The 19044-nt window shown below is 42.3% G+C and overlaps 1 protein-coding gene across 1 annotated transcript in view; it reads right to left on the bottom strand.

The window, feature by feature from the left end:
• The window catches only part of lrch2 (leucine-rich repeats and calponin homology (CH) domain containing 2), a 56446-nt gene that overhangs the window by 3567 nt on the left and 33835 nt on the right, over positions 1 to 19044 (bottom strand). Inside the window, exons 6-19 of the mRNA XM_080831915.1 lie at positions 18723 to 18853; positions 17243 to 17330; positions 15679 to 15787; positions 15263 to 15366; positions 13106 to 13173; positions 8650 to 8754; positions 7841 to 7909; positions 6734 to 6793; positions 6171 to 6219; positions 5376 to 5414; positions 4930 to 5070; positions 4522 to 4572; positions 3848 to 3911; positions 1781 to 1893 (exon numbers count right to left, since the gene is read on the bottom strand). Of these exons, the coding sequence (XP_080688041.1) occupies positions 1781 to 1893; positions 3848 to 3911; positions 4522 to 4572; positions 4930 to 5070; positions 5376 to 5414; positions 6171 to 6219; positions 6734 to 6793; positions 7841 to 7909; positions 8650 to 8754; positions 13106 to 13173; positions 15263 to 15366; positions 15679 to 15787; positions 17243 to 17330; positions 18723 to 18853 (1191 nt within the window). The remainder of the gene's footprint in view (positions 1 to 1780; positions 1894 to 3847; positions 3912 to 4521; positions 4573 to 4929; positions 5071 to 5375; positions 5415 to 6170; positions 6220 to 6733; positions 6794 to 7840; positions 7910 to 8649; positions 8755 to 13105; positions 13174 to 15262; positions 15367 to 15678; positions 15788 to 17242; positions 17331 to 18722; positions 18854 to 19044) is intronic.

Raw genomic sequence — 19044 nt, 5'->3', positions numbered from 1 at the left:
TCGGTATTCGGAAATTTTAAGAAGTGATCCAATTGCTGAGCCTGATCTCTATCATGGGCCTTGGCAATTACCCAACAGACTCTTTGTATCTGCAATACCTTGGAACCCTCATTAATCATAACAGACCTCATACCTCAGAGGGGGATGTGTCTGTGTTATTTGTGCCCATGAGTCATCACACTGACACTATTACCGTAATTCCCGGACTATAAGCCGCTACTTTTTTCTCACGCGTTGAACCTCGCGGCTTATACAATGACGCGGCTTATTTATGTATTTTTCCCACTTTCATAAGCGTAATGCCTGAGGAGAGACAAACAGTAACTCTGCCTAAATGAAGGGGGCGTATGAGAGCCTGAAACGTGAAATGTTAAATAATGGGAGATCAATGCCGGAGCTAAAAGGTATGCTTCAAACGACGGGACAGAAAATAACTTGATCGACAACTCACATTTAAAACCAACTTGCTTTTGAAAAATGTTGGAACCTCAAGAATAGATTTGGCTTTAGACGAAGAGCGGAGACTAAAGCATGAGCAATATTGCTAACATTGATATCAGAGTGAGCCCTTGCTCTATCGATTTCCCATTATTTCTCTTAGGTATGTTTATATCTATGTGAAGCCATTTAACATTCCACAAGTGGTTGTAATCACGTAGAACCCAAGACTGCTTTTTCAATGGTGAGATGATTTTGAAAAATTAAACTTTGCAGCTTAAGTTGTGTTTCCTGGTTGTTACTGGTTATCGAATTGCTGTGCTAGCTAAGGGAACTTTAAATAACCTTAGCATAAACGATTTCAATGGAAGAGTTACAGTTCCATAAAACGATCTAGTATCACGTATCACAAGCTAGCAGCTGCCAACTGTATGTACCCTACCTATGTGTGTGAAAATGATAATATGAAATATGATAAACAATAGACAATGTTCGAGCTGCAAATTGAATGATGGTTTTACGTTGCTTGTGCTTACACCTTTGGCTAAAACAACGCGGCGACACAACTGTCTTTTATTCTTTTATGGTCGAGATCGGATATTTTGAACTCAAACCAGTTCCAAACAGAGGTGCCCCCTTTTTAACCAAATCGTCATCATCCTAACCCTCTTGAGCAACATCACTTTCTGCGTGTTAACTTATCCTCGATTGTTCACTTTAGCACTTACAATAAGCTATATATTTGTAAAATATTAGTACGTTGCATGCCTACTAACTGTTCTTGTCATGCCGAGTTTCGTTAAAGCCTGTGTAAAGTTAATTTGTTTTCAATGTACCGGTAGGCACCTGCGGCTTATAGACAAGTGCGGCTTATTTATGTTCAAAATAAGTGTTTTAATAAAATTCAGTGGGTGCGGCTTACATTCAGGTGCGCTTAATAGTCCGGGAATTACGGTAAGCATTTACTTGGATATGGCTGTATCAACACTCAGGCTCTGGCAACAGATTGGGTGTTTTAAAAGTGCCCATACATCGCCAAGCATTTACATCTTAATTTTTTCTTCACTAACAATAAGCTATTGTACACCTATTTTACACATGATCACAATTATACAGTCTTGTAACTACTCTATATGTATATACAGTCTATACCCACAGTCCATACCCACAGAAACACAGACGTACACACACACACACACACACACACACACACACACACACACACATCAGATACATACATAAATCCATACATCCATCCATCAATACATACAGTGCATACACACATATTTTAAATCAAACTATGTGAAACAGAGTGTATGGTAAGTTTTTCTCCCCGTCTGACCTGCCGGAGAAGGTGTATCTTTTCCATCTCTTCTCGGAGGTGCTCCATCTTTCTCCGCATGGTGAAGCTGGGGTCAATGGTGTTAAACTCCTTTTGGCTTCCCCGGGAGAAAGCTGACAATAGACAGAATGCACGTTGAACACACTACTCGTTGGTCACACAAAAACTTTATGGCACCATGGAAATGTAGCTTGTGAGGGTTTGACAAAAGTAGTTATGGAAAACTGTGCGGTATGCACACACACTCTCGCACACGCACACACTACTAAACCCTGCAATATGTAAGATGAGAGAGACTAGATAATGGAGCTGATAGCATTAGTACTTTTGACCTGCAACTTGCTCTTCTGAGTGAAAGAAGTTTTCACACATTACATTTATGGTTAATTTCCTAAGGGGATAGGGGGTGAAGGAGTTGCAAATCAGGATGATTAAAGATCAGAAGTGATAATGATTGACAATAATCAGTAATCCAATGAATCTCATATTAATTTGTGATTTTGCATCTATATAGTATATGTCTTAAATAGACTTATATTGGAATGCAAGGGCCGCCTCTGGTTAAGTGTCCTGCTATCTGGAATACTGTGTCCTGGAGATAGCTGTACACCAATAATGAAATCAGCGACCCGATTCCAGAGTTGTTTACGTTATCCAGTCTTTGTCAGAGTCACACGGCTGGCCAAACTTTTAACAATGATAAGCAGTGTTCACAGGAACCAACAAGCTCTAAGTTCCACGGAATTGCCCTCTTCCTTTGCCCTTTTGCTTCCATCCCTCTGGGTTCCAGTGAACTGCCACACTCCAGGGGGTGGGGGTGGGGGGGGGGGGGGGGGTGTGGGGGGGGCGGCGGGCGGGGGAGTCTGCAGGAGAGATGTCTACACTCTGTGGCTTATGATCTTGGGGCTGAAGTAACTGCTGAGCAGTGGGGGACACTACTATTTATTTAATAACATTAGGCACATAGTAAGGTTATGTGTCAAAGTCACTGCTCTCGCTTTGGAAGAAGGGACACATCAGAGCGGTGCTAACTCAGTTTAGCCTGTTTTCATAAGCTGACCAGAACCAACTGTAATGTTTAGTAAAGACGCAAAAGCCATCCGGAGCGCAATTAAAGAGAAACGTGGCAAGGAGAAAGGTAAATCCTTAAATCCTGCTCTTAGCCTAAAATACACTTCAGATAAGAAAACGTGCATGAATGCGTGAATTGCCCCGGGCACTTTAGTAGAGTTAAGAAGAAAAGATGTACCTTATCATTGAAAGTTTTCCTACTCCCTGTCATATAGTTCTTTAAGGATTTTACAGAGGCAGTATATCAAAAATGATATGTCCATTTATTCTACATCAAAGACATGATTAAAATAGGGGTGCACATATAAAGCCAATAGCCAGTGCAACAACACTACAAATATCTTACTCGTTGCATAGCACACCCATTAAGTAAGACAAACACGGCAACTTGTCAACAAGTGAGGAATACTGGTAAAAATCCAAGTGTTGTATTGTTAACTTTAGAGAATAAATTGTACTGTATGTAATCTTACTAGTTAACTAACGCTAGCTAGCCAGTGACTTGTGACGTTCCTTGTTATTGCCATTCAGACTTAACATCAGTTTAAGTTCAGCTGTACCGCAATTTGTGTCATTTTCGATGTGTCATCTTGCAGCTGTCATCACCCAGCCCTCACTGAACCTGATGTCATCTTTTAAAGTTAAGAGCTGTTACGGTAAAAAAATACAGTTCGGCTGACAGATTTTGTCTGCAGGATCAAATGACAAGAAAGTGTTTTTATACAAAGTTAAACCTTTGCTTTGATATCCTTTCATGGGGAATTACTTGGAAATGACACCTGGATTTGTGGTTTCTATTGACACCTGCATGAGTAGCCCTTACAGTTTCCAGTGAATCAGTGATGTTTGCTCTGAGGCGCTCTCTCTCTGTCTCTCCCTCTCTCTCTATATATATATACAGTATATACATATATTATATATATATTTATTTATTTATTTAGGTCCCAAACGTGTGTGTGTGTTAGTGAGGGCAAGTACGATGTACAAAGTACACACCTGATCTGGGCTTCAGGCCAAACACAGTGAGTGCAGTGGTAAAATCAGCCGCCCGTACTCCGTCCTGAAAGCACAAGCCATGCCACTACAGTCACTAGGAGCAACATTCAAGAGTAGAACAACACACACAGGGGCATTCAGCCCACACACACACACACACACACACACACACACACACTTGTGTACACACATACTCATGCACATACACACACACAAACAAACAGACAACTCCACACTCATCATGTGCACACATAGGGCAGTACATATGATTCATGGTGTGCACACATAGGGCAGTACATATGATTCATGGTGTGCACACTTAGGGCAGTACATATGATTCATGGTGTGCACACATAGGGCAGTACATATGATTCATTGTGTGCACACATAGGGCAGTACATATGATTCATGGTGTGCACACATAGGGCAGTACATATGATTCATTGTGTGCACACATAGGGCAGTACATATGATTCATGGTGTGCACACATAGGGCAGTACATATGATTCATTGTGTGCACACATAGGGCAGTACATATGATTCATGGTGTGCACACATAGGGCAGTACATATGATTCATGGTGTGCACACATAGGGCAGTACATATGATTCATTGTGTGCACACATATGATTCCAAAGACAAATGCATTCACTAACAAAACAGAGTAACTGACCTCGCAATCATCATGACCGCTAGAATTTCTCCGGGCACTCTGGCACTTGTACTGCAAAAGAAAAGAGTACAGATCATCGAGCATCTGTATCCTGGATATTCTTTCTCTACAGTTACAACACCACTAGAGCTGTCTACATACTCTCATCGAAGTGTACATGAAGATGGCGTCAAAGCGCTGCGCTTCAGACACACCCAAGCAGGGCACAAGCCAGATACTTGCGGAAATGCTACCACCAAAAGCACCTTTCTCGTTTCACTGACAGTCACATTTGGCTAAACAAAATCGGCTTGTGGGCTGTTGAGCTGAAGTGCATACTACTGTAATACCAATATGTTGCATGCTAACAGATGCATTTGGCTAATGGTGTCTGCCCGCCATGCTGTTAAAGTGGGCCTGTGAGCGCACCTTCAGGTAGTCCTTCCTCAGGTACTTGTTCCTGCGCCGGTCCTCGTTCTGGTTCAGCACCGGTGGCACCTCCGGCCACTTGGGCTCAGAGTCGCTGTTCTCGGACTTCAGGCTGCCGTCAAACGAGCAGGAAGTGGATGGCTGTGGGGAGTGAGGGGAGATAAACAAAGTAAGGTTATCGGGATTCAGCGACCCATCCCCCCCCTACACACACACACATCTGAACTCTTGGGAAAATCCCAGAAGAAACACCCAGAACTATCTGGCAATCGGAACAGTCTGTCTCTTGCACGTTTGGCGCAAAGGGAGATCAAGACTGCTGATAGTATTGTTATTGTTATCTATACGGATACGGGCAATAAGCAGCACACAGAGTATGGAGGTGGGTGGGATGAATTTATGCAGTGTATGATAGGAAGACACAATACAAATTTCAGTTGGATGACCTCAGAAAACGCTGTGTCCTCATCGATGAGATCATCATCCTGTCCCATGGCAAGAAAGACAGAGAGAGTGAAGGAGAGAGAGAAACATAAAGGGTGCAAACGGAAGTAAGGGATGAAGAAGAAACAAAACAATAGATGAGATGAGCTGGAATGATGGGACAACTGACAAAAATGAAAATCACATCCATTTATGACTATGGTGATGTCACACTCAACTCAACAACACAACACAACAACACAAGGAGGCTACTTTGTCAAATATTTTCCACTGAGCATTCTTGAGGATAAGAAAAAACAATAGCACTGCTCATACCATATAAAAGGTATTGATTATAGTCAACAGAACTACTTTTAAAGGCATGTGACTGTGTGTGTGTGCGTGTGTGTGTGTGTGTGTGTGTGTGTGTGTGTGTGTGTGTGTGTATACACAGAAAGATAGATAGATAGATAAATATGCATGTACGTATGTGAACCCCGGGGGACAGAGATACAGGAAGACCAAATGGGCCTGCACTGCACATCTAAATATTTAAATATTGATAGGGAGGCGGAGAGATTTCAAGATATCGGTGGCGAAAATATGGAAGTTGTTGTAGATCCCACACCATTTCCGCTGTTATCGCCATCTGGATGATATCTGTCTTCAGTTTTCATGATGATATGATAGTATTTAATTTTTTCTTAGTGCTACATGAATCTCATGACTCATTGTTTTTTTTCTTTCTAGCGCTCAACTCCTGGGTCAATGGGAAACAACTGAAGTGTTTGTGTCTGTGTCAGAGGATCATACTGTACCTGTCCACTCAAGGCTGAGGCCGAGCTGCTTCCCTCATCCAATGATGCACTGAGGAACAGATAAAGAGACACTGTTCATTTAGCAGTTCAAATTTGTTTGAAATCCATGTCAGTACAAGAGAGTCTGAGAGAGTTTCTGTGTTTGTTTGTACATGTGAATCTCTGTGTGTGTCTGGTGTATGTCTGTGTGTCTTTGTGTGTGTGTGAGTGAGTATATGTGCTCGATTTGTTTGCCAGTACGAGAGAGACTGAGAGAGTTTCTGTGTTTGTTTGTCTATTTAAATCTATGTGTGTGTCTGGTGTAACCCCTGATAAAAGCCATGCTGTTTGTTCCCAGAGGGGAAGACTTGCACTCTCGCCTAACTGTCCTTTCATATTCATCGCCTAGATTTTAATATAAATGGTTTATTTATTGACATAAAATCTTTTTTTTTGTTATCTCTGTTCTCTGTCTCCATGTTATGTTGTGTCCAATGAGCCAGGGTTGTAACTGAAAGTGTGTGTGTGTGTGTGTGTGTGTGTGTGTGTGTGTGTGTGTGTGTGTGTGTGCACGTGAATCATACCTCCGGACTGCTTGAGAAGGTGACCTCTGTTTGCTGCTCCCTCCAGAATGACTAAGAAATCTGTGAAACACAGCCACACAGACACAGACACACACACACACACACACACACAGACACAGGTCCCATTAAACATAATAGGCCAAATATACAATGGGTGTTTTTCTCGTAGGTGCGTCTAACTTGGCTAATTGCGTGACGATCAGGTGTTAAAAATGAATCACCAAATTACAAAGGGGGATTATCCAAGGAGTGTTGACATGTTAGTCACTTATGATTAAATGAATGAAAAGGTTTAGATGTCTAATGCAGTTGTCTGGGTATGTGGCCAAATGGATCCTGGAGTTTGCTAATGAGGAGATAAAAGAACACTATTACCAGTGGGCATTCAAAACAATAAGGTATCTGGCTCCTGTCACTCCTCCTATCATGTCACTCTGTATCTTTTCTGACGTTTCATCAGCAGTCTAGACCTCAAACTTTATTCACACAATATGCACTTTGAAATGCCGCAACGTACAGGTCGACCAATAAAATAAGGGCATGCAGCAGGGGATACATTTTGAACACTCGATCATTGTGCGAGTAGCCAAGTTAGATGAGGACTGCTAAATGGGTGATGAACATGGTTCGTAAATTGTCCTCATTGTCACTGTTTAGCTGTGTGCGTACAATTTGTTTAATAAGTGTTTTTAAGGCTCAGATGTTGACCAGAAAAACAGGCTAATGATCCCTTTGGCCCGATGTGTTTACTTCCACCCCGGCAACTCCACACAGTCTGCAGCTGCGTTCAGTCCCACCAGCACAATTGCCTCCCTCACTTCTGCACTTTAATGACTTACTATGATTCACATAAACCACATCTATCAATGAGTAGAGTTTCCTAACTGCTTCTGATTTTGTGATGAGTAATGAGATGGCAGAAAGGGAAGGATGAGACTGTAAATTAAGACCATGCAGGAGACTCGTTTGCTCTCTCTCATTCTCTCAGATTACTGCTTTCTTTGACTCTCTTTCATTCTTTCTGTCTCTCTTACACTCTCATTTTCTGTCTCTCTTTCATTCTTTCTGTCTCTCTCACACTCTCATTCTCTTTCTCTCTGTCTCTACCTGTGAGCTCGGCCTGCTGCCCTCCTGCGGTGGATAAGGCTCTCAGCTCTACAAATTAAGGACCGCCGTCTGGGGTGGAGTGGGTCACGTGTCATACGACCACCAATCAGGTCCAAGGAATAGGAGTACGCAGGAAGTAATTCAGGAAGATGGAAAAAAGAGGAAAAGGAGGGGTAAAAGAGTGACAATTGTTAGTGGAAAAAAAGAAGGCAGAGAATAAGTCAGAGGAGAAAGAAGGGAAGAGAAGAGTCAGTGTCTATGGGCCAAGTGTTTGGCGCTATCACTTTGGCACTTGGTCGTGAGACTGCTTGCTGGTGACAGCTTGCTGGAGTTTTGGTGTGATGCATACCGTAATATCCATAACACAAATACTTTAAAATACACCTGGCCACCTGAGATGAGTTGTACCCAGAGATGACTGAATGATTCCAGGAAGGAGGATAATGAGGTTCAGTGGAACTTGTGGTTTTCGGTGGATGCAATCAACCCCAAACCACCTAAAATAAACATGAACGTTTCCAGTGTATTTCTTTTTCAAGGCCTTTTACAAAGGACCATTCATGGAATCAGGCAGGAAAACCACAACAAGAGGACTGACTGAAGACTCACTGAGCTGTAATATATACACAAAGTGTTTCATACATACTAAACGTGTATACGTACAGATACAATCAACAGGTCATTGTGAGAAATTAGCCTTCTGTTCTTGTTACTTGTTACTTGTTTTCTTTTTGTGTGTGTGTGTGTGTGTGTGTGTGTGTGTGTGTGTGTGTGTGTGTGTGTGTGTGTGTGCCCGTGACAACTCTAACCTGTTCTGCTGCTCTTGCTGTAGCAGCTGAACTGCAATCTTCCTTAGATCCAACACTTCCTTCAGTTCGTCTTCCTCTTCCTCAGCAAGTTGCTCTTTCTCTGAGCTACTCCGACAGATACCATCACACACAGACACACACAGACACACACACACACACACATCAAACACAAAAACACACATACATCAAAAAACACCAGTATAATAACAAGCTAATGGTGGAAGGGAAGGATTATACTGTCGGCCAAAGGTTCTCAATCAAATTCCTAGGTCCCCTCCTACACAGGAAATCTCCCATCTGAGTCACTAAAATGATCTTTTATTAGTAAGAACGTATTCTTGTCACTGATGCACAGTTGAATAATAACTCTTTCACCAGGATATGAATCAGTATTTCTACGTTACACAATCGAAAAGGCTTTCTTGGGAATAGAGGATGGCTACTGAGAAAGGTGAATAAGCATATTCACTTTAACAGCGCATCTTCCACCAAACAAAGACAGAGCGAGACCTGTAAACGTTTATCTGTTCCCACACAGAAACAGAGTTTATTGCTTTTATTAAACAGAGTTTATTGCTTTTATTATTTATTATGGTTGAGTTTATCATTGTTAATCGTGCTTACTATGGTCAGAAGCCTGCTGTTGCACTGGTTGTTAAACCTGTTTCCTGAAGCAATGTGTTGATTGGCCGGAATAATGTTTGGCTTGGTCCGAGCCATTTACACTAACTGTGTTTCAACACCGGAGTTATTTTGAGGGCACACACTGGACAGACAGCCCAGGGATTTAGATGAATTTCACAGAAAGGGTACCAGTTTAAACACAGCAGCGGCTCAGCTGCTGGCCTGCATCACTGAGGAGATGAGGAAAATTGTCTCGTAGAGCTTTGTTTCCCAAACTGTGTAGCAAGCAACCCCCTGGTTTGCAGTAAGAGCTGCCCAGGTGTGCCACAGGAAAAATCCATATTAGGTGGTTGAAGGGACATTTTTACAAGGGGGCTTACCAGAAGCTCTGTTCAAATTCCTGGAACACAGGAAAAGTCAACAGGGGCAAGCTCTGGCGTAGGTGTCGATTTTCAAGGGGCTCGTCTGGGTCTGTCATTGGCAGTAGGGTAGACTCAGGCAGCTTCACCTCAGAACAAGAGAGTTGTCCTTCAAGTCTGGTGGCTCCCACTGAGATGGTACAGACCAAGATGAAGGACTGATTCAAGTGCATTGCTGAGCACCTCCCCCAGGGGCACATTCTCATTGACTCATTCTGTGACTAGGAGAGGGAGAGCCGCACACAGCCCATATTCTGGCTCATCTCCAGAGCTTGCCCCAGTGGGCAGATGAAGCATTGCTGGTGGAGGCCCTAAAAAAACCATCCAGTGTCATCCATGTGTCACATCCTCCTGCCAGGAACACCAGGGTGGCTGGCATAGAACTCAAGGATTTATCAACGTTCTCCATTGCCATATTAAGTCTCTTCACAAAGCTGAAGTTTGACGGAACTGATTGCAAGTGGCCATTTAGCACAGCAGCCTCACTAATGGAGAAATTCTTTAAAAGGATGTGAACATGCACTTGACCATGAACCTGACTCATCCGCCTCTTGTAGCACTGAACAGAAAAAGAAAATTAAAATGGTGGGCAACAGTCAATACAATGATCAATACTTGAGCTATGAGTTCATGGTCACCAGAGATTTCCCTGCTCTGATTCCATTGTGCCTTGTTTGTGGGGAAAAACTGAACCAACAAGAACGTTGAATATTTCATTCGTTTGAAAAGTTAAACTGACAAGCAAACACATTTCGTGATAAAAAATTACTACCGTTTCTGAAAAAGCTTTAGAATTTAGCGTTTGAATTACAGAGCAGGTGGCTAAATCCAAGAACTCTTACAGTGGCCGTATATTTAATCCTGCCTGTGTGCAAAGCTATTATGAAGACCATGACAGGCCCAGATACTGATAAATATCAAAACTTGTTGAACAATTGATTTATCAGACGCATTGAAGATACGTCTGCAGAACATAGACTGTGTTGTGGAAAATGAAAGAGACTGGAAAATTTGCACTACAGCTGGATGTTGTGGTGCACACCATCAACATTATTAATGCAAGACCTTTGAAGTGCTGCCTGTTCGCTCTCTTGTGCAAGCAAATGGGTGCACAGATACTGGGAATTAAGAGAATTACATCACTTTCTAAACACAAAAAACGGACTGCTGTGACTTGCTCTCAAGAAGGTGGAACCACTTGCGGAATGGTGTCAGAAAACTAAACTTAACCAACAAATTTCTCCAGCAAGTCATATTATGAAAGAAGGCTCACGGAACTCAAAAGACACAGGGTACTAAAAGACAGACTCAAAATAGCACCATCACACAACATAGTTCAAGAGTTCAAGATCCAGCACATGGCCCAGAGCGGTTCAAGTTGTCTTGTTGATTTATGCTCCACAGGTGGCATGGCCTGGCCATGACGCACGGTCTACATGTTGTCAACTTTTGCCCCCTGCTGCCCTGGATGCCCCATGACAGGTGGGCAACACTGGCGTAATTGGGTGACGTTTTCCCACATCTGAATGAGTCAAACAGGGTTGAAATGAAAACATCCCAACGAGCACTGACAAACTCTGAGAATTCAGTTTCGAACTCGACCTCTGATGAGAGCATGTTGCAAAGGGGAAACTAGATATATTTCCCCTCATTCACAAAGAGCATGCTATCACTGGGCCTCAGTTTGGTTTGTGTGACGTCATCTCTCAACCTTTAAAAACTACTGAAGAAAATGATCTTCTGTTTTCCCTCAGCTTCGACTGAAGACTTCCACTGGGTCCGTGACCCATTCAAAGAAACCACCACAAAAAGCCTATCATTGCAAATGCAAGAACAGCTCAAGGGGGAGGACCCTAGTATGAACATGCTCTTCAATGACAGCCCCTTTGATCGTTTTTGGTTAAGCACAGCCAATGAGTCTCCAATCATCGCACACAGAACAGTTGCAATCTTGCTCCCCTTTTCTACAACGTGCTTGTGTGAGGTCAGCTTTTCAAGCCTTTCGAAAAGAGAGAGAGAGAGAGAGATGTTGCTGTTATCTGCTGTTAATATTGTTGTATTGAGTGCTTTGGCAACAATGTATCGCGCATTCATGCCAATAAAGCCATTTGAAATTGAAATTGAAATTGAGAGAGAGAGCCGTGGATCAAGAGAGCTCCAGGTTTGCCTCTCATCAGTACCAGCCTGAATCCCTGCATTATGAGCATCCAAACAAGCCCATGTTTCACATCGAAGTGAGTAGCCAATAGGCCTATGCCCAATAAACAGCGAGTAGCCAATAGGCCTATGCCAATAAACAGTAAGTAGCCAATAGGCCTATACCCAATAAACAGCAATAACTCAATTTGTGACTACCATGTCATGGTAGTGTGCTGTGAGATTTGTGCCACCATAGTAAATAGTGAGAGAAAAAAAGTTTGGGAAACACTGTTAAGGACACTCCTGGGTAAGCCTGGTCTTGCACAAGGCCTTTTTCATGAACTGACTGGTATGGCATCCTAATATCAGGCCTCTGCTTTCCTCTGTTTGCGTCACAACTTTGCTTCTGCTACGGGTTTCGACCTGCCTGACATTTCCAATGCACGCCAGAAGTGTAAATGTCCTTTATGATGAAGAGATAATATAAGGGTTAGAGTTTCTGCCTACTTCCCACTCAAAATGATTGTAAATGACTATAAAAATGCTTTACAACTAGATGGATTGCCGCCAGCGTCTTCTGAGAAACACCTTTATGTTCTTACCCCTCCCTGCCACCAAGACGTAAATGTCTTAACACCTGCATTTCTTAATGAACCGTGGATCGTTTCTCTTGACTGCCAAGTTAAACACTGATTACACTATTGTTACGGCCCTGTCTAGCCTGTGACTGTGCTCTTTCCACCTCTCTCTCTGCAGTAGGTGAACGGGTGCACAGGTGTGTTGGATTTCATCCTGACTGACAGGGGGATGAGCGCTCTGCTCTTCACTCTTGTTTTGTTTTGCTGACATTCCTAGATACTGACTGTTGCTACGTTTTGTGTAGCTGTTTCTCTTGCGGCGAGCCAAGCATGATTGCTCAATTGTTAAACAATTGCTTGTGTGTTTATACCTCAAGGTCAACTTACCGCTGCCAGGTGTTGTTGTTAAGGTATAATTTTCTTAGATGATATCGAATTATCTCTTAAAAGGTTACTGCGGAACATTGTGTTCTAAAACCCAGAACCTGCTGCAACAAAGTATGAGGAGTAATTATGTTGTAATGAGGACACTTGATATCACCGTTAATAAATTCTCACTTTGCGTCGTTCTTACTGGCCGCTTAGGCTATGCACTTTGCACCCTGTGAACTTTTTTTTTCCAGTGTACAGAAACTAAAAACTATCGCCTTTTGTTACAACTTGTACAGAGTTTTGAAATTTCCCTTGCCAACTCACCCTGACTCTTCCTTCCAGTTCTCTTTGTCTTTGATTTGGTGTGATTTGTTGAGAACCTTTTCAAGTTCCTGTAAAGGGAAAAATATATGTAAATGTAAAAGATCACACACATATTTGTAAATGTGTGTTTGTGTTCCTGTAGCTTGATTGGTTGAGCAAGAATTTGTTAAGAACACCAAAGTCATGGGTATGTGACCTCAAGAGCACATGTGCAATTCAAAATGTATACAAGCATTCTTGAGGATAAAGGTGTCTGCTAAATTAATAAGTGTAAATATGAAACATTAATTAAACATCAATATTTTAAGCAGATGAAGAAAGACCATTTGTATCTTGCAAATAGAAGTCTTTTAGCATCTTTTCTACAAACACATACAGTACATACAAACATACTGGTGCCTGTCAATCATCATTTTAGGTTCAGAACATTTTGAATTAGATTTCATGAATTCAGTCTGCATTTACTGCTTCATTATAGAATTATCACTTTATTTTATCCAAAGTGACATGCATGACAGGTATTAGGCATTTCTGTCAGTATTACATTCTGAATAGTGACTTTTGGTAGCCCTGCTGGCCATTTTGTATATTGTCTGCCTTGTGCTTCTGGTGCAGCTCATTTTCTCTACTGTACTGTGATTCTACCTGCCTACCGTTGTTTCTGTCCATGACCTGTCTGCCCTGTTTAGTTTCCCTCTTGGCAGAATAAAATAAATAGTTTCTATCTTCTGGTTGTCTGAGTCTCTTTATGTTACCTAAGAATTGTTGTTTGGTATTCTTATTCTGTTAGTTCTGTGTAGATCTCTGTTCTAAGCCGTATATGTACCTGTGTATGTTATTATTAATGTCAGGTACTTACACGTATCAATTGCACCTGAGTTGTTTGTTATTATTAATGTCAGGTACATACACTTATCAATTGCACCTGTGTTGTTTGTTATTATTAATGTCAGGTACATACACGTATCAATTGCACCTGTGTTGTTTGTTATTATTAATGTCAGGTACATACACGTATTAATTGCACTTGTGTTGTATGTTATTATTGCTCTCAGGTACACACACATTTCAATTACTCCCAACAGACTCTCAGACACCATTGTGTTGAGTGGTGAAAAAACTGTCAAAACATACTATCAATCAGCATGAAGACATTCCTTAAATGTGACAGAGATAACAAAGAAACTACCATTTGTATTCCCCCAGGCATCGTTGCCTAAGCTTGTGAATCATACGCTGAACATGCCAAACTAAATTTAAAAGCTCTGGAGGTACTGTCAGGCATATGGTTACATACGAAAATGTGCCCCCATTTCCAAACATTTGCTTCAGAGAATGGATTTACTCCTCGATATGATAAAATTATGTATACCATGATGTGATTTGCCCAAGGATTCCCAAACATATGCATTAAACTATGCCATCATATTTATTCATCTAATGAATGCTCTTCTCCAAAGTAACATACAGGCCATACAGATAGGTGTATTTGACCTCAACAGTGTGTCTGTTCCCTGACTGTGGAACCCATGACTTCTATATTATTAGCAGTTGCCTTTAACAGCTGGTCTATAGCTACAACTATCTCAGCAAGTGTGAGTTGAGTACACAGAGAATAGAAAGTGTGTGTGTGTGTGTGTGTGTTACGACCCTGGCAGGTCTAGGCCCCGCCCTATGAGTGTCATGCCTGTTCTCTCTGCCTGCTTTCTGTCTCTGCAGTAGGTGATTGAGGACAGGTGTGTTCCTGATCAGCTTGGATGATTGAGGACAGGTGGTTTCCTGATTAGCTGGGCTACATAAGCCATGACCAGTCGGCAGTCAAGGCTGCTCTGGTCCTCCGGGCATTTTGGCTCTTTGGCGTGTTTGTTCTTTGGTTGGTCGTAGGAACTTGGGTTTGTGTTTGGTTCTTTGTAGTCATTGTTGGATCTCTGTCTTTTCGTTTGTTATCCCCTAAACTGACTTTGTACGACACTTTGGTTTACTCCTCACAATACTGAATTGCACCACACTTTTGCATTCCTTTTACTTTGAAGTAGCCTTATCCTTTTAATAAACTATTTATTCTCATAAAACCAGCGTGGTCTCCCCTTTATGTTCCGTGCATTGAGCCTGCACGTTACAGTGTGTGTGTGTGTGTGTGTGTGTGTTTATGATTACTTTTATACAGGAGACAAATGAAGTACTCTGATGCACGTCTCCCTCAGACAAGGCCGCCTCCTCTTCCTGGTTTGGGTCAATGAAGTCGTAAGGGTCCTGATCTGCTATTAGGCCGAGAAAACACGCGCACACACACACACACACACGCACACGCGTTTAAGTGAGGTCTCTCATTCCGTGTACACACACACACACACACACACAGACACACACACACACACAGACAGACACACACACACACACACACACAGACACACACACACAGACACACACACACACACAGACAGACACACACACACAGACAGACACACACACACAGAGACACAAAGACACAAACACACACACAGACACAGAGACACACACACACACACACACACACACACACACACACACACACACACACACACACACATTACCTTTGCTACAGTCCAGCTTTGCCAGTAGAGAGTGTGTGTCTGCCCTGCTGTGTTCCCTGGCCGTCTCGGACACCTGTGAGTGCAGGCTGACTGTGTCGTCGTCTGAGGGCTACCACACACACACACGCGCGGAGGAACGAGGGAAGAGGAGGGGAGAGAAACAAGGAAAGGGGAAATAGAGAGGAGAGAAGTGTAAGCAACGCTAACCAGGGTTATGCTGCAGGGAAAATGCCAATGACGGCTAACGCCAGTGAAGAAATGAAAGGATGTACGCGTGCTGATGACTTGTGTGTTACTGTGAGTGCACATGAAGAGGGGAGGAGAGGAGGTGAGATGGAGGGATGGAGAGGAATGGAAAGAGAAGAGAGTCAGACAGATAGTGAGACATAGGACTCTGCTGTGTATATGTCTGCTATACCTTTTGTGGGTAGTATTCTGAGTTGTCTTGTGCAGTGGTTCTCAACCTTTTTATCTTTGAGCCTCCCCATTTGTATAGAAAGAAAAGCTGAGCCCTCCCCCCAGCCCGCACACACACAGCCACCAAAAGGATGAAGTGATTCATTCTAAATCTTTACTGGCAAAAATAAACAATAATCAATCATAGTTCTTCTTTTAATGTTTTTAACATTTAACATTTCTTTTAGCATATTTTTCTTTCCACAGCCCAACAGAATAGGCCTATACATACATATCCTTACCAAAAGAATAATGCTCCATTATCAGCGTAAAGGACTGTCCACGCTGCCAAGATTAACTGCAACGACAACTTTAACTATAATGATATGTCCACTGACATCCACACTGACCAACGATCACCAAACATCTGAGAAATATGTTTGTTTTAATGTGATGCTTTTAAAATTCAGTGGATTATGATTGGCTATCAGTGTTTGTGTCGTTCACACAATCCCTCTGAAAGTGATTCCCAACTACAGTATACCATTGTTCATGTCGTTATAGTATGTGGTGTGGACGTTGCCAATGTTGACAATGAGCTAGCGCAATATTTAAAAACTTTCGTATTTACAGGTATTGTTACAGTTACCGCTGGCAGTTCTATGGGCCTTCATAAGTGATCGCCTCCTCCGATCTAGCTCTAGCTCGATCCCCCTCAGACCAGATAGCTTGTAGCATATTCACGTGCCCATGCATTTCCTATACACTATGTGTTGATTATCCAGTGTGATTTTATTTAACAGACAAATCTAATTTGACAACCTTACAACCTCAGATCAGACAAAGCCTCCCGCACCCCCTATGAGCCCTGGCGAGTCCTTGAGGAGGGTCCGAACCTCATATTGGGAACCATGGACTTAGTATACTAGTGTGTATTATTGTGAAGTAATACTGTTGTATTAATATAATAATGACTAATGAATAATGATTAATAATGACTCTGTGTGTGTGTGTATGGTTGCATATGTCTTTTATTAGTGTATATGTGGGATTTTTTTGAGTCTGTTTATGTGTGAGCGTTGTGTGCGTGTGTGTAAGTCCAAACATATTTCTGTATGTGTGCTGTATGCATGAATGAGCTTATGTGTGTGTTTCTGTACGGGGGTACCTCTGTAGTGGAGAGTCTCTTGTCTCCATTGTCGCTGCCGATTCCTGAGTCAGGGCCGTGGTTCTTACTGGGGTAGACATCCTCCATGCTGCACACATGATGAACACAAATGGTCAGCTCTCTCCAGAGATGATTGTGTAGCATTACAAGAGCATTAATACTGACATATAGCTCCAATAATGACCAATAATCTGGCCAACTGTTTCATTTCGATCTGCTGGTCTTCACTAAATCGAATTGCACTTTTTAAGGTTAGGTCTAAGTCCTCAGAAAGAAAGCAGCGCGTATAAAACAACAATATTCACAGCCGTAAGGGATTGTAGGAAAGCAGACCACAGATAAAAGAAGTCCGGTTTTCAAGTACACCACAATGTTATGTATGTCCTTGTCAAATGATTGTGTCTGCGATTATTTTAAAACTGCTTGTGTGAACCCGTTGCTAAAAAGAACTTGGGCTGGATCCCTCCCTCTCTCCCTCCCTCCCTCCCTCCCTCAGAACTATAGGTCGATTTCCAAGTTACCTTTTAGATTCAAACAAATCTAGAGAAAATAGAGTCCAAATAACTTCTCTCTGCACTGGAAAATTTCAATCAGGTTTCCGAAAATATCAGCACTGAGACAGCACCAGTTAAGGTTACTAACGACCCTTTAAGGGCAGCTGATGATGGCATGTACACAATCGATCCCAGCATTCTGTTAGACAGACTGATGCATTGGGTGGGAATATCTGGTATGGCCGTAGAATGGTTTTCTTTATACAGTATGTGTTGAATAGTAGGATCCATGTCTCTGCAAACAACTATGTTTCTTTAAATAGGGTGTGGGTCTGTGATTCTCTAGGTTTGTTGAATCTAAAAGGTACTTTGGAAACCGGGGCTATAGTTCTGAGGGAGGGAGGGATCCAGCCCAAGGCCTTTTTGGTGGTGTCTCTTTTCAAGGAAAAGACTTTGTGATGGCTTGGGAGGGAACAGAACCCACTGGGGCTGCTTTGGGCTAGCAACCCGTAGCAGCAGTATACTGCATGTGGCAGATGGAGATGCACCCAACTAAGCTACAGAAGAACAGACCAAAAGAATAGAGAGCCAGGGTGGACTTTGGCATGGTATCGACTTTAAATAAAGGGGATGAACCTTTTCTTTTAAAGCCAGATGACTACAACCTGATTATTTGAACATGGAGTTGCTTTATGCTTTATAAAGAAAGATGATAATTTTGTTGATGTGAATTATGTTCACATTAATCTTGCCTTATTGCTCTCAATTTGAGGAACGAGGTAATAAGGGACATGATTGTTTTTTTGGTCAGGACACTAAAAAAAGTGCAGAAAAACGGGGCTGACCCATGAAAAACGGGATGTCTGGTAACCCTGGGAACTCTGGTGGTGGATTACTTTTAAAGGTGGTGGTGGGCACCTTAACAACACACGCTGTGTACCTGCTTATTAAAGGGGTGGTAACCTTTAGCAACAGATGGAGCATACCTGTCTGCTAAAGGTGGAGGTAGGCATCGTTTCCCAAGGGAGGGCAGGTCGAGGGAGTCTGGCTTCTTGTCCATGCGACAGGCCTGGATGTTCAGATACTTAAATATGTGAACCTTGCCCTTCAGGCAGATCTGCAAGGACCAGACAGAGGTAGAGGTCAACTGGTTATCTTGGAACTACATAAAGGTGTTTACTGTATCCTAGCCTTTAACATTACATCAAATGTTCACAGTGGTTGTTGTATTGCGAATGTGACAACGAGACAAAACATTTTCCCATGATTACCATTTATGATTCTTTTTGAGTGAGTTGCAGATAAAAT

The sequence above is a fragment of the Sprattus sprattus genome (genome assembly GCF_963457725.1).
Source record: "Sprattus sprattus genome assembly, chromosome: 1".
Lineage (NCBI taxonomy): Eukaryota > Metazoa > Chordata > Actinopteri > Clupeiformes > Clupeidae > Sprattus > Sprattus sprattus.
This window is presented reverse-complemented; position numbering and strand designations above follow the sequence as displayed.